The sequence below is a fragment of the Micromys minutus genome, assembly GCF_963924665.1.
Source record: "Micromys minutus genome assembly, chromosome: 26".
NCBI lineage: Eukaryota > Metazoa > Chordata > Mammalia > Rodentia > Muridae > Micromys > Micromys minutus.
Genome location: NC_137961.1, coordinates 4,330,323 through 4,345,540, shown reverse-complemented (window position 1 = coordinate 4,345,540; position 15,218 = coordinate 4,330,323). Strand labels below are relative to the sequence as shown.

At 39.2% G+C, this 15,218-nt stretch overlaps 1 protein-coding gene across 1 annotated transcript in view; it reads left to right on the top strand.

Annotated features, from left to right (window-relative positions):
- LOC308437514 (uncharacterized protein C8orf34 homolog) overlaps window positions 1-15,218 on the top strand; it is a gene marked incomplete at both ends in the record, with an annotated part of 344,863 nt that overhangs the window by 297,172 nt on the left and 32,473 nt on the right. Inside the window, 1 exon segment of the mRNA XM_080938598.1 lies at window positions 13,469-13,516. Within this exon segment, the coding sequence (XP_080794724.1) occupies window positions 13,469-13,516 (48 nt within the window).

Here is a 15,218-nt window from a genome sequence, read left to right as displayed (position 1 = left end):
AGATAACAATCTCATTAACGATATCTTTTGAAATTGCTATTCTTGGGCAGAGGAGATAGTTTAGCCACTCTGAAAGCAAGAGGTATATCTAGAATATTCACATAATTAGCTGTACGTCACTGCAGATGCTGGACCTGCAGAAGGATCCTGGGAGTTGTCTGGCCATGCATCCTACACAAATATTGAGTTTCCTGTGTACGCAGAGACCCCATCTCCTCAGAGAAGGGCGCTCTCATTCCCACATGTGCATACAAGGATTGTTGTCTCACATGTAGGAATGTAACCTGTGGAGCGATTGGCAGGCGGTGAAGAGGACCTGGTGCTCAGTCAAGATAAGTGAAGCCCCGGGAATGTTAAGCGAGTCGGTAGGCGCTTCCTAGTTTCCCGAGGAACCAGGCACCTTCACGAAACCCGCACCACAGCCCCTTGTAAAGTGGCATTGGTCACACAAAGTGGCATCAGCCATGCCCCAAGTCCCTCCTCCATAGGTGAGGTAGACTCAGTCATACCCAAGCTCCTCTTCTACAGGTGAAGATATGACCACTCTCAGGACAGAAGTAGGACCACACACCCAAATATGTAGATGAGGTCTTTCCAAGCCCTCAGGCCAAGCCAATAGGAAGCCTTTTGTCAGACTCTGAACCATCCCCAAAACTGTATACATATGGGGGACTGTTCAAGAGTAAAGGTGTGCAAAAATCATTCTTCCATCTGAGAGCTTCTGTTATAAGAGCTGTTAACTCCACCATTTGGAAGAGATTTCCTCTCCCAAAGCTTCTTGTACCCTATGCTGAAGCCTCCCGCTGGTTTGGTTCAGTCCTGCTTGGTGCCTCTTGGCAGTGATGGAAACAGGGACAGGCCAGACACAGCAGCAGAGGCAGCAGAAGCCACTCCCATTTCTGACCAGAGATCTGTGTGGGACTTCAGGCACTCAGCCCAGACCAAAGTCCCACAGTAACCCACATACATATGCCACACACATGTAATAAGGTATTATTAAATATATTTGAATTTTTTACCAGTATTCTCAGGCAAGACTTTGGAAGATTCCTTGATAAGTTTGGTATATTTGTGTACACCAAGGAGCATCTGTCAAAGGTAGAATGAATACTTTCTTACGGGACCAGGGATCCTTAAAAACACTGAGGTTGGCTTTCTATGACTTGGCTTTATTGGGTTGTTGACTGACTGGCAACAACCTTAAGATGAGTGGCAGTGCAGTGCTGGTTTGAATTTTAGCCACTGTTAAATAGTTTTGTCTGAACTTGATTATCAAAAGTACTCAATGTTCAAAATGTCCATATTAATTAATATTGAAAAAATATAAAATTAAGTGACACATGATATAAACATTATTCTTTTCTCTGGAAATGTCTTTTAGATTTCAAAACTGGCAGGGCATTTTTCTTTTTTCTTTTTTTTTTCTTTTTTTTTTTTTTTTTTTTTTGGCTCTTCCATTTCTGTTCCTAGCTGTTTTTACAAAATGCAAACACATGCAAAAACATTGTAATGAACTTCAAAATTCAGTCATGTTCAGTAAGACCTCAAAAGATATTTGCTTTGAACTTGGTTCTCCAGGCAGACAAACATTTGTGAGAATAGAAGGTATCTTCTTACTCTCTGTGATGTGGTTTGACCCTTTTCAGGTCAACCTTCAGCAAGCTTTGTTTTGTAGAGCACATCGAGTTCATGTCAGGATTAGGAGTTGACAGTAGCCTTTCCCTTATAGGACACCCTTGGGCTCTGGTCCTCCATGGGACAAGAGGCTGAGACCACAAAAGAAAAACTGAGCTGCATCAGGAGACACATTGGGCTCACAGTTGAGACCCTGTCTAGATTGTTTCTTTAGATTGTCATATCTGGTGTGGCTTTCTGGTTTTGTCTTTAATATATTTATGCCACTGATTATATTGTATTTCTGTACCACTGAAATAAACTCCTAGCAGGTTTGTCTCTTAACTACGTGCTACAGTCTTTCTGGACTCAAATTACAATGAATGAACTTGTAAATTGAAGTTCAAGATTCACGGATAGGGTCTCAACAATAGTAATCCCAGTTAGAAGAATATGATGCCTGCAGTAACCAACTTCCTCCACATCATTCTCTAGTGTATTTTTATCTCTAAGGATTATGTAATATCTTTGATAATGACTACATGCTACTCCATTTGTTCTGAAGAAAACTGTTAACTTTAAGCTATTCCCAGAATTCCAATTGAACTGGTAGACCCAAGGTTTCTTGGTAGAAAGTTTTGATTGGTTTCTTTCCCATATTCATATATCTTACTTTTAGTGTATTAATTTTATTTACCTAAGATATGGTGACTATTATCTAACATAAAATAAATGTAGTCAATACTAAATATCTGTTTCTGTCTTATATTCAAATGTATTTTTCTGTTGCTTTATAGACATAAAATATGATGCTATCCCTTATATCTCTTGCCATTAGATGTTTCCCAATTCTATTATTTTGAGTTATTCAAAACAGTTAAAATGTTTGCATACTTTCTGCAGTTTTTTTTCATTAAATTAGAAATTTATGTTCTTGGGATAGTCCTCATTCATTCAATGCCAACTATGGAATAAATTAGGTGCCAGACTTGTATTGCCAATGGTAACGAGAGGAGTAAGTTCCCTATTAGGGGACATTCAGTGGTGTCCTTAGATGAGCACCAGACCATTTCTGTCCATATGACACAAGGAAGTCATGTGGCCAAACAGAGATATTTAACTGAAGCTTTACAATGTTTGTTCAATGTACCAAGATGCCAGGGACCTTGCACAAACGATCCCAAGCCTTGTTAAGAGAACAATCTTTAATTCATTAACTCCTATAGCGAAGATCTAAATCTATGAAATAGGGAGGAAATAGCTGTTGGAGAGTGTAAAGAAGCAGGCAGGCAAAGGTAGCCATTGCATTAAGGTGCAATACAGAGTGTTGAGTAACAGGATGTGCAGTGGAGTCAAAATTTTCTAGATTCCCTGCCAGTTCCACCAGTGTGGCTCAGAAGCTCAGTTTCAAGTTTTCTAGCAATTCTTAACCTGAAACTGGTTATCCAAGTTTGCCTGTTAGCTAGGATGCATTTCATATTTCTTGGGAATGTAACCTTTGTTTAATCTTTTGTCCTAGGCCCCAGAAGTATTGATTGATCTTAGGAGCCAACAGTATAACAGAAACTACTTTAATAGAGTACTATTCAGCTGTAGAAGTAAAATGAAATTAGGTGATTCACAGGCAAATGAGTGAATATGTAAACCATTATTCTGAATGAGTGACCCACATTCTAAATGTCAAACTTAGTGTGTTCTCTCTTCTATGTAAATGCTAGCTTTGAATTTTTAGACACATATGTTTAAATAGGACAGCCCACAGAAGCCAGAATACTAGTAAGAGGCATCAACACGGAATGTGGGGGAAGAGGAATAAAACGCAGATGGTATATGAAAGGGAAAAGGGGGATAATAGAACAATAATAAAATCAAATAGTTAATTTTGGTGGTAGATGAAAGGACGGTAAAGGAAAGGTTATGTAGATCGATAACTAACACTAAAAAGCATTGAAAATGCAGTATGAAAACCTAATGTAGAAACTTCTTAAAATAGATATATGTGCACATATAAAAAGCATTTAAATACCATTAATCTATAACAGCAGGCCAGTGCTTCCTGAACACAAGCTGTCAAATAAAAGTCATGGTTTCAGGTATGACTTAGCCCCTTTCAACTTTTTGGTCAGTAGAATCCCATAGAACTCCTAAGCATTATAGCCTATTTTCACAGTTATTACTTCTGCTTTTGGCATTGATAGTAAGACACCATTGCTGAAGACAACATATACTTAAGTCGCAGGGCATGGAAAAATCAACTGGTACTGACTTTGAAGCTTCATCCCTACCTTTAAAATGATGGAAGGGTCTGAGTAAGGTGTTGGGGGAGAAAGTTGTCAGCAGTTTTGCTCAGCTATGAACTCTGGAAACAAACTGGCTTGACCAAACATGCTGACTAGTACAATAGTGGCACAAATGTTATAGAAGTAACCAACCACTTTCTGATTACATGTAAGGCTCACTCCGCAAGATGGAATGAATGCCCGGTACCATTAGCTGGTTTCCCACTGAATGGCAGGCAAGGACATAGGTCCTAAGGGAAAACCTAATACTACTATTCTGCTCAACTGTTAGACAAAGCTTACTATCTGACACTCATTTCAGGAGAATAAAAGTTACTTTTACAAATCCCAGTGGCTGTGCCTGCATATACAAGACATGCTCAGCCTACACCTCAGCATGGACAGTAGAAAACTCACAAAATCTCATCCCAGCGAAATGCTAATTCAATTGCTGACTGCTAGGGGTGGTGGTAGTAAATTGTCTTCAATGAGGCAACCCCTGGAAAGCTTCCTGCTCTCTAGAAGGTAGTCCCTTACTATGCATTACAGACTACACCAAGAAGACTGTGGACATAAAAAAATAAAATAAAATAAAAGGAAAGGAAATCATAAAAAGTTGGGAGAAAATATGATGAAGGGGTTAGGGGAGAAATTGGAGGAAGTGAAATATGAGGTAGATCCTATCACAACACATACACTCATATCAAAATTTCATAAAATAGATATATTAACAATTTCTTTTTAAAGATGAAAACTGCAATACATCAAATGACAATACAGTATAATAGAGAAAAGGATAAGAAAGTTGTGGAATATGGAGTAGGGCCAAGTGTGGGATGTGGCCAAGTGTGGGTGTGGCCAAGTATGGAGGTGTGGCCCAGTGTGGGTGTGGCCAAGTGTGGGTGTGGCCAGGTGTGGGGGTGTGGTTAAGTGTGGGGGTGTGGCCAAGTGTGGAGGTGTGGCAATAGACAAGTGGGGAGTCAGGGCATTCTTCCCAAAACAAATGGTGTCAGAGCAAAGACCTAAGAAGAGTGAAGTATTGCTGAGTGATATTGGAGAAAAGGCACGCAACATCTAAGAGCAGCTAGAGAAAGGAAGGAAGGTCACAGGTAGGGAAGAGATGGAACCTGCAGGTTGTTGGCTGTCACTACCGTTCCTAAGCAAAGCTGTGTCTATTATGAGGGACAGTCTTGCTGAGGCTGCTCTCACGCTGTGTATCAGGCACTCATTTTCTTGCTCTTCACCATTTGCTCCTTTCCAGTTCTACATTTTGTTAATTGCACCTTTGCTCACTTTCAACTTTCCACTCACCCTTGAATTTTCTCAGAAAGACTTAGCGGTATTACAAAAACCTTTGGAATCTGTGGTCTCCTGAAGAATAGTGCCCCCGCCCGCAGCCCCCAACCCCAGACTCATATATTTTAATTCTTAGCGAGTGACAGTAGGAAGTGCAGGAGCTGGAAAGATGGCTCAGGAGTTAAGAGCTATGCTGCTCTTGCAGAAGACCCAGGTTCAATGTCCAACACCCACATGGCAACTCACAACCTTCCATGACTTCAGTTCCTGGGCTTTAGATGGTCTTCTCTGACCTCTACAGCTACCAACGATGCATCTAATGCATATAAATATATTTAGGTAAAACACTTACACACACAAAATAAAAATAAAGGAGATGCAAAGTAGGAGGGAAGGGCTACAGAGAGAATTAGTACCCTATCTTTCCACCATTAGTCACTTTTATTGTAAAATATAAAGCATGGCTCCACCTTTGATTCCTTTTGATTTAGATTACTCTTTCAGTCACTATAAGCTGCATAAACGCTACTAGTCATTTCTGTTTATTTATTTTTTAAACATTTTTTTTATTTATGTGTATGTACATGAGTCTGCGAGGGTGTTTGTGGAGGTGCCCATAGAAGTCAAAATAAGAGGTCAGAAGAGGACATCTACCTCCTGGACTTGAAGGTATAGATGGTAGTGATCCTCTGGGAGAGCAAAAAGCACTCTTAACCACAGAGCCATCTCTCCGGCCCAATGCTCATGTTTATTACTGAAGCGAACGGCAGTATGTCATTGTTTTGGGGTGCCATATGGACAGAATTTCATTTGACTTTCACAGTGATCCTGGAGACAATGACTCAGTCATCACTGACAGGTTAGCATCATATGTGAAGAAGGGCTTTAGCATCCATTTGTGTGACCACACAAAAGCCCAATCCCTGACTGTCTCATGTTCTTGCAAGCAGAGAGTCCAGATCCAGTCTCCAATGACCAGTTCATGTCAACCCTATGTTAAAGAGAAGAAAGAGGTGTCATAAATGGGTGGTGAGTGGATTCCCCGGGGCATGTATGTCACCTTTTCAGAGTACCGCGCAGATAATAGGAAAAAGATCTAGCATCTTTTCTGGCACACTTAGAAGTCACTTTCTTCACTTGGACAATTTTTCACACTTCTGGTCATGGTAATTTTCCCCTAGCAAGCCACAATTGTGCTGGTGATGCACTGGCCTCAGCTTTTAAATTGTGAAAGGCTGGCTCAGCCATTCAGGTATTTTATTCACTATTCAATTTGCAGCTTAATCCTATAGATACTTTTATCTATGGACCAATTTTAGAGTTAAAACAATTTCCTTTCAAGGAAATGTGTTAAGGATTAAAACGATTTTTTTTTTTACTTCTAATATACTTCTATATTAATGGTGAGAGTGAGGGTATCTGCGGGTAATCTCAGCACTGGGGGAATCAGGGAGAATATGAACTTGAGGCTCGCCTTGGCTGTAGCATACACAATGTTCCAGAACAGACAAATGACTCTTGTTTTCTCCTGTACATATTTGTTCACAAGTTGGTAAAAATGTTTCTTACTGTTTTAATTATTCTATAGCTTTTTATTGTATTTAAAATTATTTTCAGATGTACCTAGCATATTAAATTGATCTTTTTGCTATTATATCCGAAAAAATTAGAGACAGATATTAGTAAAAAGAGACACAGAATTGGGTTTGGTGTATAAGTTAATGGCAATAAGTTTCTCTGAATGCAGAGAAGTGTCTGGTGACATTGTTAGCCTGAAATATCAATCCCAATTTAAAATCAGAAGGACACGGGCAGAGAACCCCAGCACAGGAGCCCTTGGTATTTTTTCGAGCTTTTGTATCTAACAGAGCAGTTTTCCCTCACATTCCCAATTTGAGTCTCAGCTAAGGAAAGCAGTCATTTTTAGCCATTTGGCCATTTTGCCAGGCACAGGTTAATTTAATTTAAAAAGAATACATTGTGTGTTTGGTTTGAATTATGGGGCTCACATTTATACTTGACTGGCCTCAGAGAGTTTATCCAGGTACTTTTCAGATCCCAAAGTGACATCTATTGATTTTTTTTTTAAAGCATAATGGAAGAGCATGTAAAGGCTTAAAGATTTCAAAAAGTAAAAATTAAAATTGTCAACTGGCTTTTATGAGTTCAGTGTGATAATTAGGTTACACAGATTGAATTAGAATGCTGAGCATGGCCTTCCTTCTTCCGGATACGTGACCCTTGTTCACTACTTGACGCAGAACAAAAGCTTGGGGACATAATCACAAATAACTCCCCTAGTAAGCAGAGCTAGATAACAGCTCATTCTGTTTCACAGGCGTCTTTTGGATCTCCAGACCTACCTACACAATATGGTTTAACACTAGAAATACATTTGTTTATTTTATAATACATTTTTGTGATGAAATTAAGTGTACACACTGAAAAAAAAATCACATGAATCAAACATTTGTCTTAACTAATCAACGTCCAGGGACAACCACAGAGGTGGAGAGCTTGACCTTTTCCAGGTAGCCATATGTCAGTGGGTACATCCTGCTTGCTGCCCGATGTCCTGTCACAGACAAGTACAATCCTAACTCTGTAGCACATAACTTTCCATGTAAACATTTTTGCCTAGTATGCACCTCTGGGCTCTGTGGCTGACCTGTAGGGGATCAGATATGTCTTTCAACCTCTGCTGTGGCTGTCTCTGGAGCATTGTTACAGCATACCTGCTAAGATGCTCAGCAGAGTTTTCTTGAGGCCTCCCTGGTTCTTTGTATCTTCCCTTTGATTTCATTTGCTTAACTTCATAATATTTCTTGCTTCAAGTTCTCTGTTCTCCGCATAGTTGGTTTTCCTTGACTCTTTTTAATGTTTCCTACTTTACCTAATATTCTCTCTTTTTGAAAAGACCATCTTTTAGTTTATTTTTTCTTAAATTTCAATCTGAAATGTATTTCCTCCCCAGGGGGAAATACTTCAATTCAAAGACTATAGCTGCAAAAATGAGTCATAACTTTTTATGCTGTTCTTTTTGACACTGGCCTTTCTCTGATCTAGACTTCATTCATGGAGGTCACCAAAGTCACCATATTCCCCCAAATGTGGAGCCTCTTGTTTCTAACTCACCCAAATTGGTTTTACATGACACTGAAGGAAATTGAAGCACTAAAGTGCTTTTTCTACTTGAGTAGCCACTTTTACAAAAATAGGAACAAAGAAATATTTTAAATTCTTCAAAATTGAACTTTCTTACTAATAGTCATTATTCTCGTAATTACCCCTGCTCAGCTCAATTATCCCTAAGTGAACTCTTAAACATGACATCAAAGACTTTGAAGAAAGGTGTAAATCATTTTTATTTAAATTTAGAAACTGGTTATTTGCAAGGAGATTGGATATGTCTCCCCCCCCCTTAAACCTTTTATTTTACTTTTATTTTGCATATCTGAGGGTTCTGTCTGCATGAAGATTTGTGATGCTCTGCTCCAGTAGAGAAAGGGCACTAGTGCCCTGCAACTGGAGGTACAGGAGATATGTATGCATTGGGAAGTGAACCCAGGTCCTCTGCAAGAGCAGAGCACGCTCTCCACCACTGAGCCAGGGCATGAGGTTATCCCTTCCCAGAACAGACATTCTGCTATACCAGTAACCCTTAAAAGAAGAGTGAGTCACAATCCCACTGACCCAGTAACATCCGTAGTTTGTGGTGGTGATGGTGGTGTTTTCTGTTTTTTTTTTTTTTTTTTTTTTTTTTTTAATCTTAGTCACCCTAAACTATTCAAGTATCTTTTCTACTGAATGAAACTGCATTTATGGGAAAAGGAAGTAAGAGATTATATCTATCCATAATGTTATTGACAGATTTTTCAAGACATAAATGTCTCACGTGATCTGAAAAAAAACATTGGAAAAATTTACACAGAAGCAGCATTTGTTCATTATATATGCAAGTGTGAAAACAAACCGGGTTCAACTTCCTGAACATGCCAGTGACTTCACAGACCTCTGCTCACACCATAGCTTCCCAGGTGTAGACAATTTTAGTTTTCAACTAGCTAGACAGTAGTAGCCATTGTCCTTAGAATCCGACGAGCTCAAAAAGCTGAATTTCCCTCTCCTCCCCGCCTGGGAAGATGCTGCGTTACTCTGTGTGATGATGCAGTTGGAGAGCAGAGCATCAACCATGTCTGCATCTCCATTCCACACACTTGCCATAAGAAATGAGGACCCCACGCTGCTGATAGCTGTCTCTTTGGCAACATGGCACACACTGCAATGCCTAGTGTCTTTGTGACTTTCCTTGTAATTCTCATGGTTTCTTGTGTTTGTTCTGTTGTGTCTTAAGCATTTTTTTTTTTTTTTTTTGGTCTTATTTTCAAGACGTCCTTGTGCAGCTTGTTTATCAGGCTAATTGTCTGAGCCATCAAGACGATGTTTGAAAATAACGCCAAGCATGACAGTATCCTTTGTCTATCATCTTACCTGTGCAGTATCCACAACAGTTCTCAGGGTTTCCGGTCTTCTGTATGTGCTTTGTGACGAATGAAGTCCCAAATGATTTTCCCTCCTAGCTTTTCCTGTGCCATCTTAAGATTGCATGAGTCAGGGAACTTTTGCACTTGATCCTGACTGTCTGTTCTCCCATGGGAAACTTCTTATAATAGGGCTAAGTTCTTATCCAGCTGTTTGTCCTGATATGTACAACCATCTACGACTCCTACGAAGTGCTTGGTACCTCACTGAAATAAATGATGAGGACACTTGATGTTTTGCTTGGGTTTAGGAATGGCTTGACCAATCCCATTGATTTCCTATCCTTCGGTGGGCAGCACATAACTCAGGAACTTCTTAAGATGGAAGTCTGTGGTAGCATTGTTGCTCAGTTTTATATAAATAGGGCAGGAAGCAAGAATATTTCAGGGAAGTGGGGTTCTCGTGAAATTTTCTTTGAAGGAAATTAGTCCCACAGATCTTACACATGTACTGTGTGAATAAGTTCCCCCTACTGAGAGAGCCAGTCTGTATTTGGTCTACAAATTAGTAAGAGGTGAATAAAACAATGCTTACTGATTGAAGCTGAAGATGCATATAACAGTTAAAGTGTAAATGGAATGAGTGGGTACATTTAGTTCTGCTGCTAGAATATTCCACATTACTGAGAGTGTTTCTTCAAGTATAAAATATCTAAGAAGGTGACACGGGCCTTCCTGCTTAACAGCTCATGTGATCTGGTAGGGGCCTCTCCAACTTTCTCCGAGTTTGCAGTGTATTTTCTGTTATGTATTCAAAATATTTTTTTTTATTTCAACTGTGACTGTATTAGAAATTGATGATAAGTAAAACCATGTTTCAGGAAATACCTTCCCTTGTTTTTGTTTTCAAAGACATAGTTTCCATATCCTTGCCCTTTTCCGCCTCCATACGCCCCTTTCTTCTTCTTTTCTATTTCTTTTACCCTTTTTGATTTTCAAGGGAAATTGAATTTGGGTTATTTCTTTATTCTTTTTAAAAAGGTGTTTACCAAAATATTATGCTATTAAGATGGCTTAATAATAAAAACTCCGGACTTTAAGCGAATGAAAATGTGGATTGAAATGGGTAGATTTGTGCCATGAACATGTTTGATTTCCGTAGCACCCCAGTGGTGGCAAGAGAGATACATCACTTATGAGTCTCTAAAGAAGCTGGGACATGCATGTGGAATCCAGTTCTTCATAGGGTTCTTCTTCTGACTTCAAAGTCATAGGTCCTACATCTTGACTTTTCATCCGTTCACTGGGCCATGGACACCCTTGTAGTCCTCTCTGCCAAATGCTTCTTTTACTTTATTACTAACTAGAAACTTTGATTTTATGCTCTTCATTTATTGGAGCATCTAACTCAGTGATTTGTGGGTGAGTCTTGTAGCCAGATCCCAGGGTGTGAAAGGAATGATGTGTGGGTTCTCCTGCCAGTCGCAGGCACAGACAGATTCCCAGAGAATGACAGGGTTTATTTGGGATTAGCAGGGCACTGTAATGGGCAAGCACAGGCCATAGTAAACTCCAGGTATAAACATGGATGAGGCAATGGTACATTTTTAGAGGCAAAAGGAAAAGCCTTCACTGGTGTTAGAGACCTATGCCGGACTCTGCATCAGCTTAGATGCTGTTACTGGGTACACTGAGACTGTCTTGTATGGATTGTTGTGGTTTTACATATTGTTAACTTCTTACATAAATCTGTGGGCACATGTGAGGTGTTCCACGTGTTCCATTGTGTGTCCAGTGAGACGTTTCTTCTGAACATTTAAAAAATTCTTTTTGTAGACGGGAAGCCATGAATCCTCCCACTTCCTAACTTGCTTGTTTAATTCCGTGTCAGCCTCCCAAGAATGACTTATATCGGTATCATTGTCATTTGCTGCTGTGGCATTGGCATTACAATTTTTGGCACAGTTGAAGGAGTAAAGTTGTCAAGAAGAATACTTTATTGTATATTGATATGTGATCATCGTGAAAACCCTCTGCCATTAGCAAGTTTTAGCAGAAGACTGTGGACATCTAGACAAATTGGGAAAATCATTGTCTTCGAGTTGGAAGCAATCAATTCTCTTTAGTGAGCACCTAGAAACTCTGAAATTACACTTCACGCCCTCCAGTGTTCAGAGACATGACATGTAGCCTTCACTTAGTGGCCACTTTTCCATAATTATCGTCAAAAACAATTTGCCAACTGGTCCTCTTTCTCCTGGCAACTGAGGTGAAAGGAAAGATAATTAGGCACGTGAGAAATGTACTGGAAGGGTCGAAAGCATTTGGGGGCTAGTTGCTCAGCTAATGAGGAATTAAGTGTTGACCTTGTGGACTCAAATTTCCTCAGTTTTTAGAGGGCTTACACGAATTTGATCTCTCCAAATAGCTTATACTTTAAGAATACAAAAGAATACTTCCTATTCTTTTGACTGTTTTATGCATTGAAATGTGCCACAAGCTTAGAAGTATGTGGAGACTGTTAAACTGCAGTATGTTGATGTGTGTGTATGTATCTGTGCTTATGTATATGTGGTGTGTGTGTATGTGTGTGTGTGTTTATGTGTATTAATGGAAAACGTGATTTAAGAAGTAGTACCATATTGATCTGTGGTGTCTAAATTTACAGAAATGACCTCCTATTTCTCCTAAGATAATTCTTGTTTACATATAAGCACGCTGCCATTACTTTCCCCAGATCTTATTGTTCAGAACATGAAGAAAACAGTAGCCATCGGAAAAACAACCAGAACTAACAAAACCCCATTTTTAAAATGAAAGTAAATTCAACTTTTTATGATAAATTGCTTTTAATCCTAGTGAAGTGATAGAGTATCAGGCTGAATAAAGACCCAGTGATTCTTTCCTTAGCTGCTGGGTTCATTTATTTCACTCACTCCTCCTGTCTCTAATCGATCAACCCATCAAATTGACCTGAGTTGTCTTGTCCTTAAATTGTACTTTAAAATATAGGAACACACACACACACACACACACACACACACACACCAGTCTAGTGAAATTATAAATATATATGAGGGATTTTTGGAAAGTAACATAAGATATCTTAAGCTTCATTCATATTTATTTAGCTATCTTTCAAACACATATGACATTCTAGAATTTATCATTTCATGACATCACAGAATTTATTTCCAAATGTCCCTGACTATGCAGTCTAAAAACATAACTTATCCAAACCAACAACTTGATTGATAGTTTAGAATACATTTAATTTGATGCTTTAAATTTTAGTGATCTCAGGCTCACTGGTTTCCAGAGTTCAGTGATGTATTAGGAAAACACACAAATGATGGAGACTTGGCTGACCACACATCACTATGGTTAAAAGGGCTAAATGCGAAGACAAAATATTTAGTAATATGTTGTGTTTTCATAGGATAGTCTTAAGTCCAGATGTTAGATCTTCATGAAAATGTAGAACACATGGAATTAGTGACTTCATCTCATTTAAGAACATAGTTAGAAAGTTAATAATGGAAAATTTCATAAACCTGCCTAGCAGTCTCTTCTAATATTTAATAAGCTTCACTGACTGGCTGCTTGTTTACATGAACTAAAAGGTACTTAAAAGACATGTCTTTGGAAAGAAATGATATCTCCCCCAGAGAGTCTGAAGCTGTCAGAGTGACAGGCTCACGGGCATCGTTTGGGGAGGTAACAATGAGGAAGATCTTTCTCCCCTCTACAATTCTGTAATGTTCCTTTCTGACTTTTTCAACCTCTGTTTGCCTCTAGGGAGAAGCCTCCAGTGGAGGACACTCTCTGAACTCCTACATGGAAGAAGTGAGTGGTTAGAGGCTCTGCCATAGCATGCCATCAGTCTGTCACGTGAGATACAGCATGCACTTGGCTTTCTCCTTCTATCTTTCGGGTTCCTAGTGCATATCTGTTCACTGGCCATGTTTAGAAAAGTCCAATAAATGATGTTATCAAGATCACCTTTGTTCCTCATTGGTAGAGGGATACTTCCTATCAGTCCAGTCATCCTGAAGATGGAGGAGAAAGTGCATGAACTGAGTGCTGTCCTATGTTTTCATTCCCAGAACATTTGTTGATAATGAGAAACACATGTTTTGTATCGGGCATGAGCAAAAACAAAAGGAACAAGAACGGAGAGACTGTCAGGGCCTTTATAAGAAGTCATGATAGGGCAGCACCCATTCACGTGCAAATGCTGGCCACGTGGCTGTTCTCTGCTGCACCTATTAAAATGTGAGGCACATTCTTGGGAAATGCCTCAGATTCTTGGCTTTATTTGTGAAGATACTACAGAGTGTTCTGTGTCATAGAGTTTTTCACTGACTGACGGGCGTTTGAAAACCCTCAGAACTTTTGTAGCGTCCCTAAGGGCTGAAGCAAAGTCTTGATGCTCATGAACAAAGCATCTTGAATCTGCTGGGCACAAAGGCAGGTTAGGAATGGGATGCAGTCTTTGGGTGGGATGCTAGCTGTCAACAGGAACTCTACACTTCTTCCCAGTTCAAGAGTCCATGCAAAGGACATCTGAGCACACTGTCTTCTGAAAAGAAAGGGACCATCAAAGAAAGAGGCTCACTCAAGAATGAATTAAGGCCGTGGTGGCAGCCAGGAGATACAGCTTGTATAGACAGGATCTTAAAGAGCTGTGAAAAAGCCTGTTTATTTAGTGTTACACAAAAGTTCCCCTAATCTAATCTATATGCTTCCTGAAGGAAAATATGCCCCTGCAACTCAAGTCCTTACTGTGTATTGTTTGCAGTACTAAATAACACTCTATAGATAACAGAAAACAAACACTGGTTAATACAGTGACCTTTTTTTAAAGGTCAAAGTACTTCCAGAAAAGTACTTCATTCTAATGTTTACCCTAGATATAATGATACCTACAATTGAAGACATGCATCACGGGAAACCCAGCTCCCATTCCGCATTCTAGAAGAGAGGACAGCTCTACCAGTGCACTGGAGCCTGTATATCCACTCTTCTCAGTCATGCTCTCTTTCTTTATTGGAAATATAAATGTCTTCGGCTTGTGAGATTTGATATTGACTCTGTGTGTGCTTTACAAGTCTGTGAGCCAGGTAGTGTAAATGGTAGTTATCTATCCTCATGGTCCATTGCTGTATGAGATCTTCACTTCTTATTGGTTGATGCTTAGATATTAGTTGTTTCCTAAACCAACAAATTACCATGACTCTAAAATTATATGGCCTTCATTAGTGACTTATAAATTAGTTACTAGCCTTTTTTTTTCCTTCTACATTTGTATACACTTGGTTTTTAGAAAATCACCTTTAAAATCTCCATTGATAACCTGTCTAAAATGGGAGATATAAAATGACACTATTTTTCTGTCTTGCTTTTCATGGTATATATGGAATCACCAAACAAAACAAAACCCCGGTATTTGTGAATATTCGAAGCACTAACATAAAAACCGAGCTTGCAAATATTTGTCTTTATTTAGCACAGACTAAAACTCAAATAAATTATACTTTATTAACAA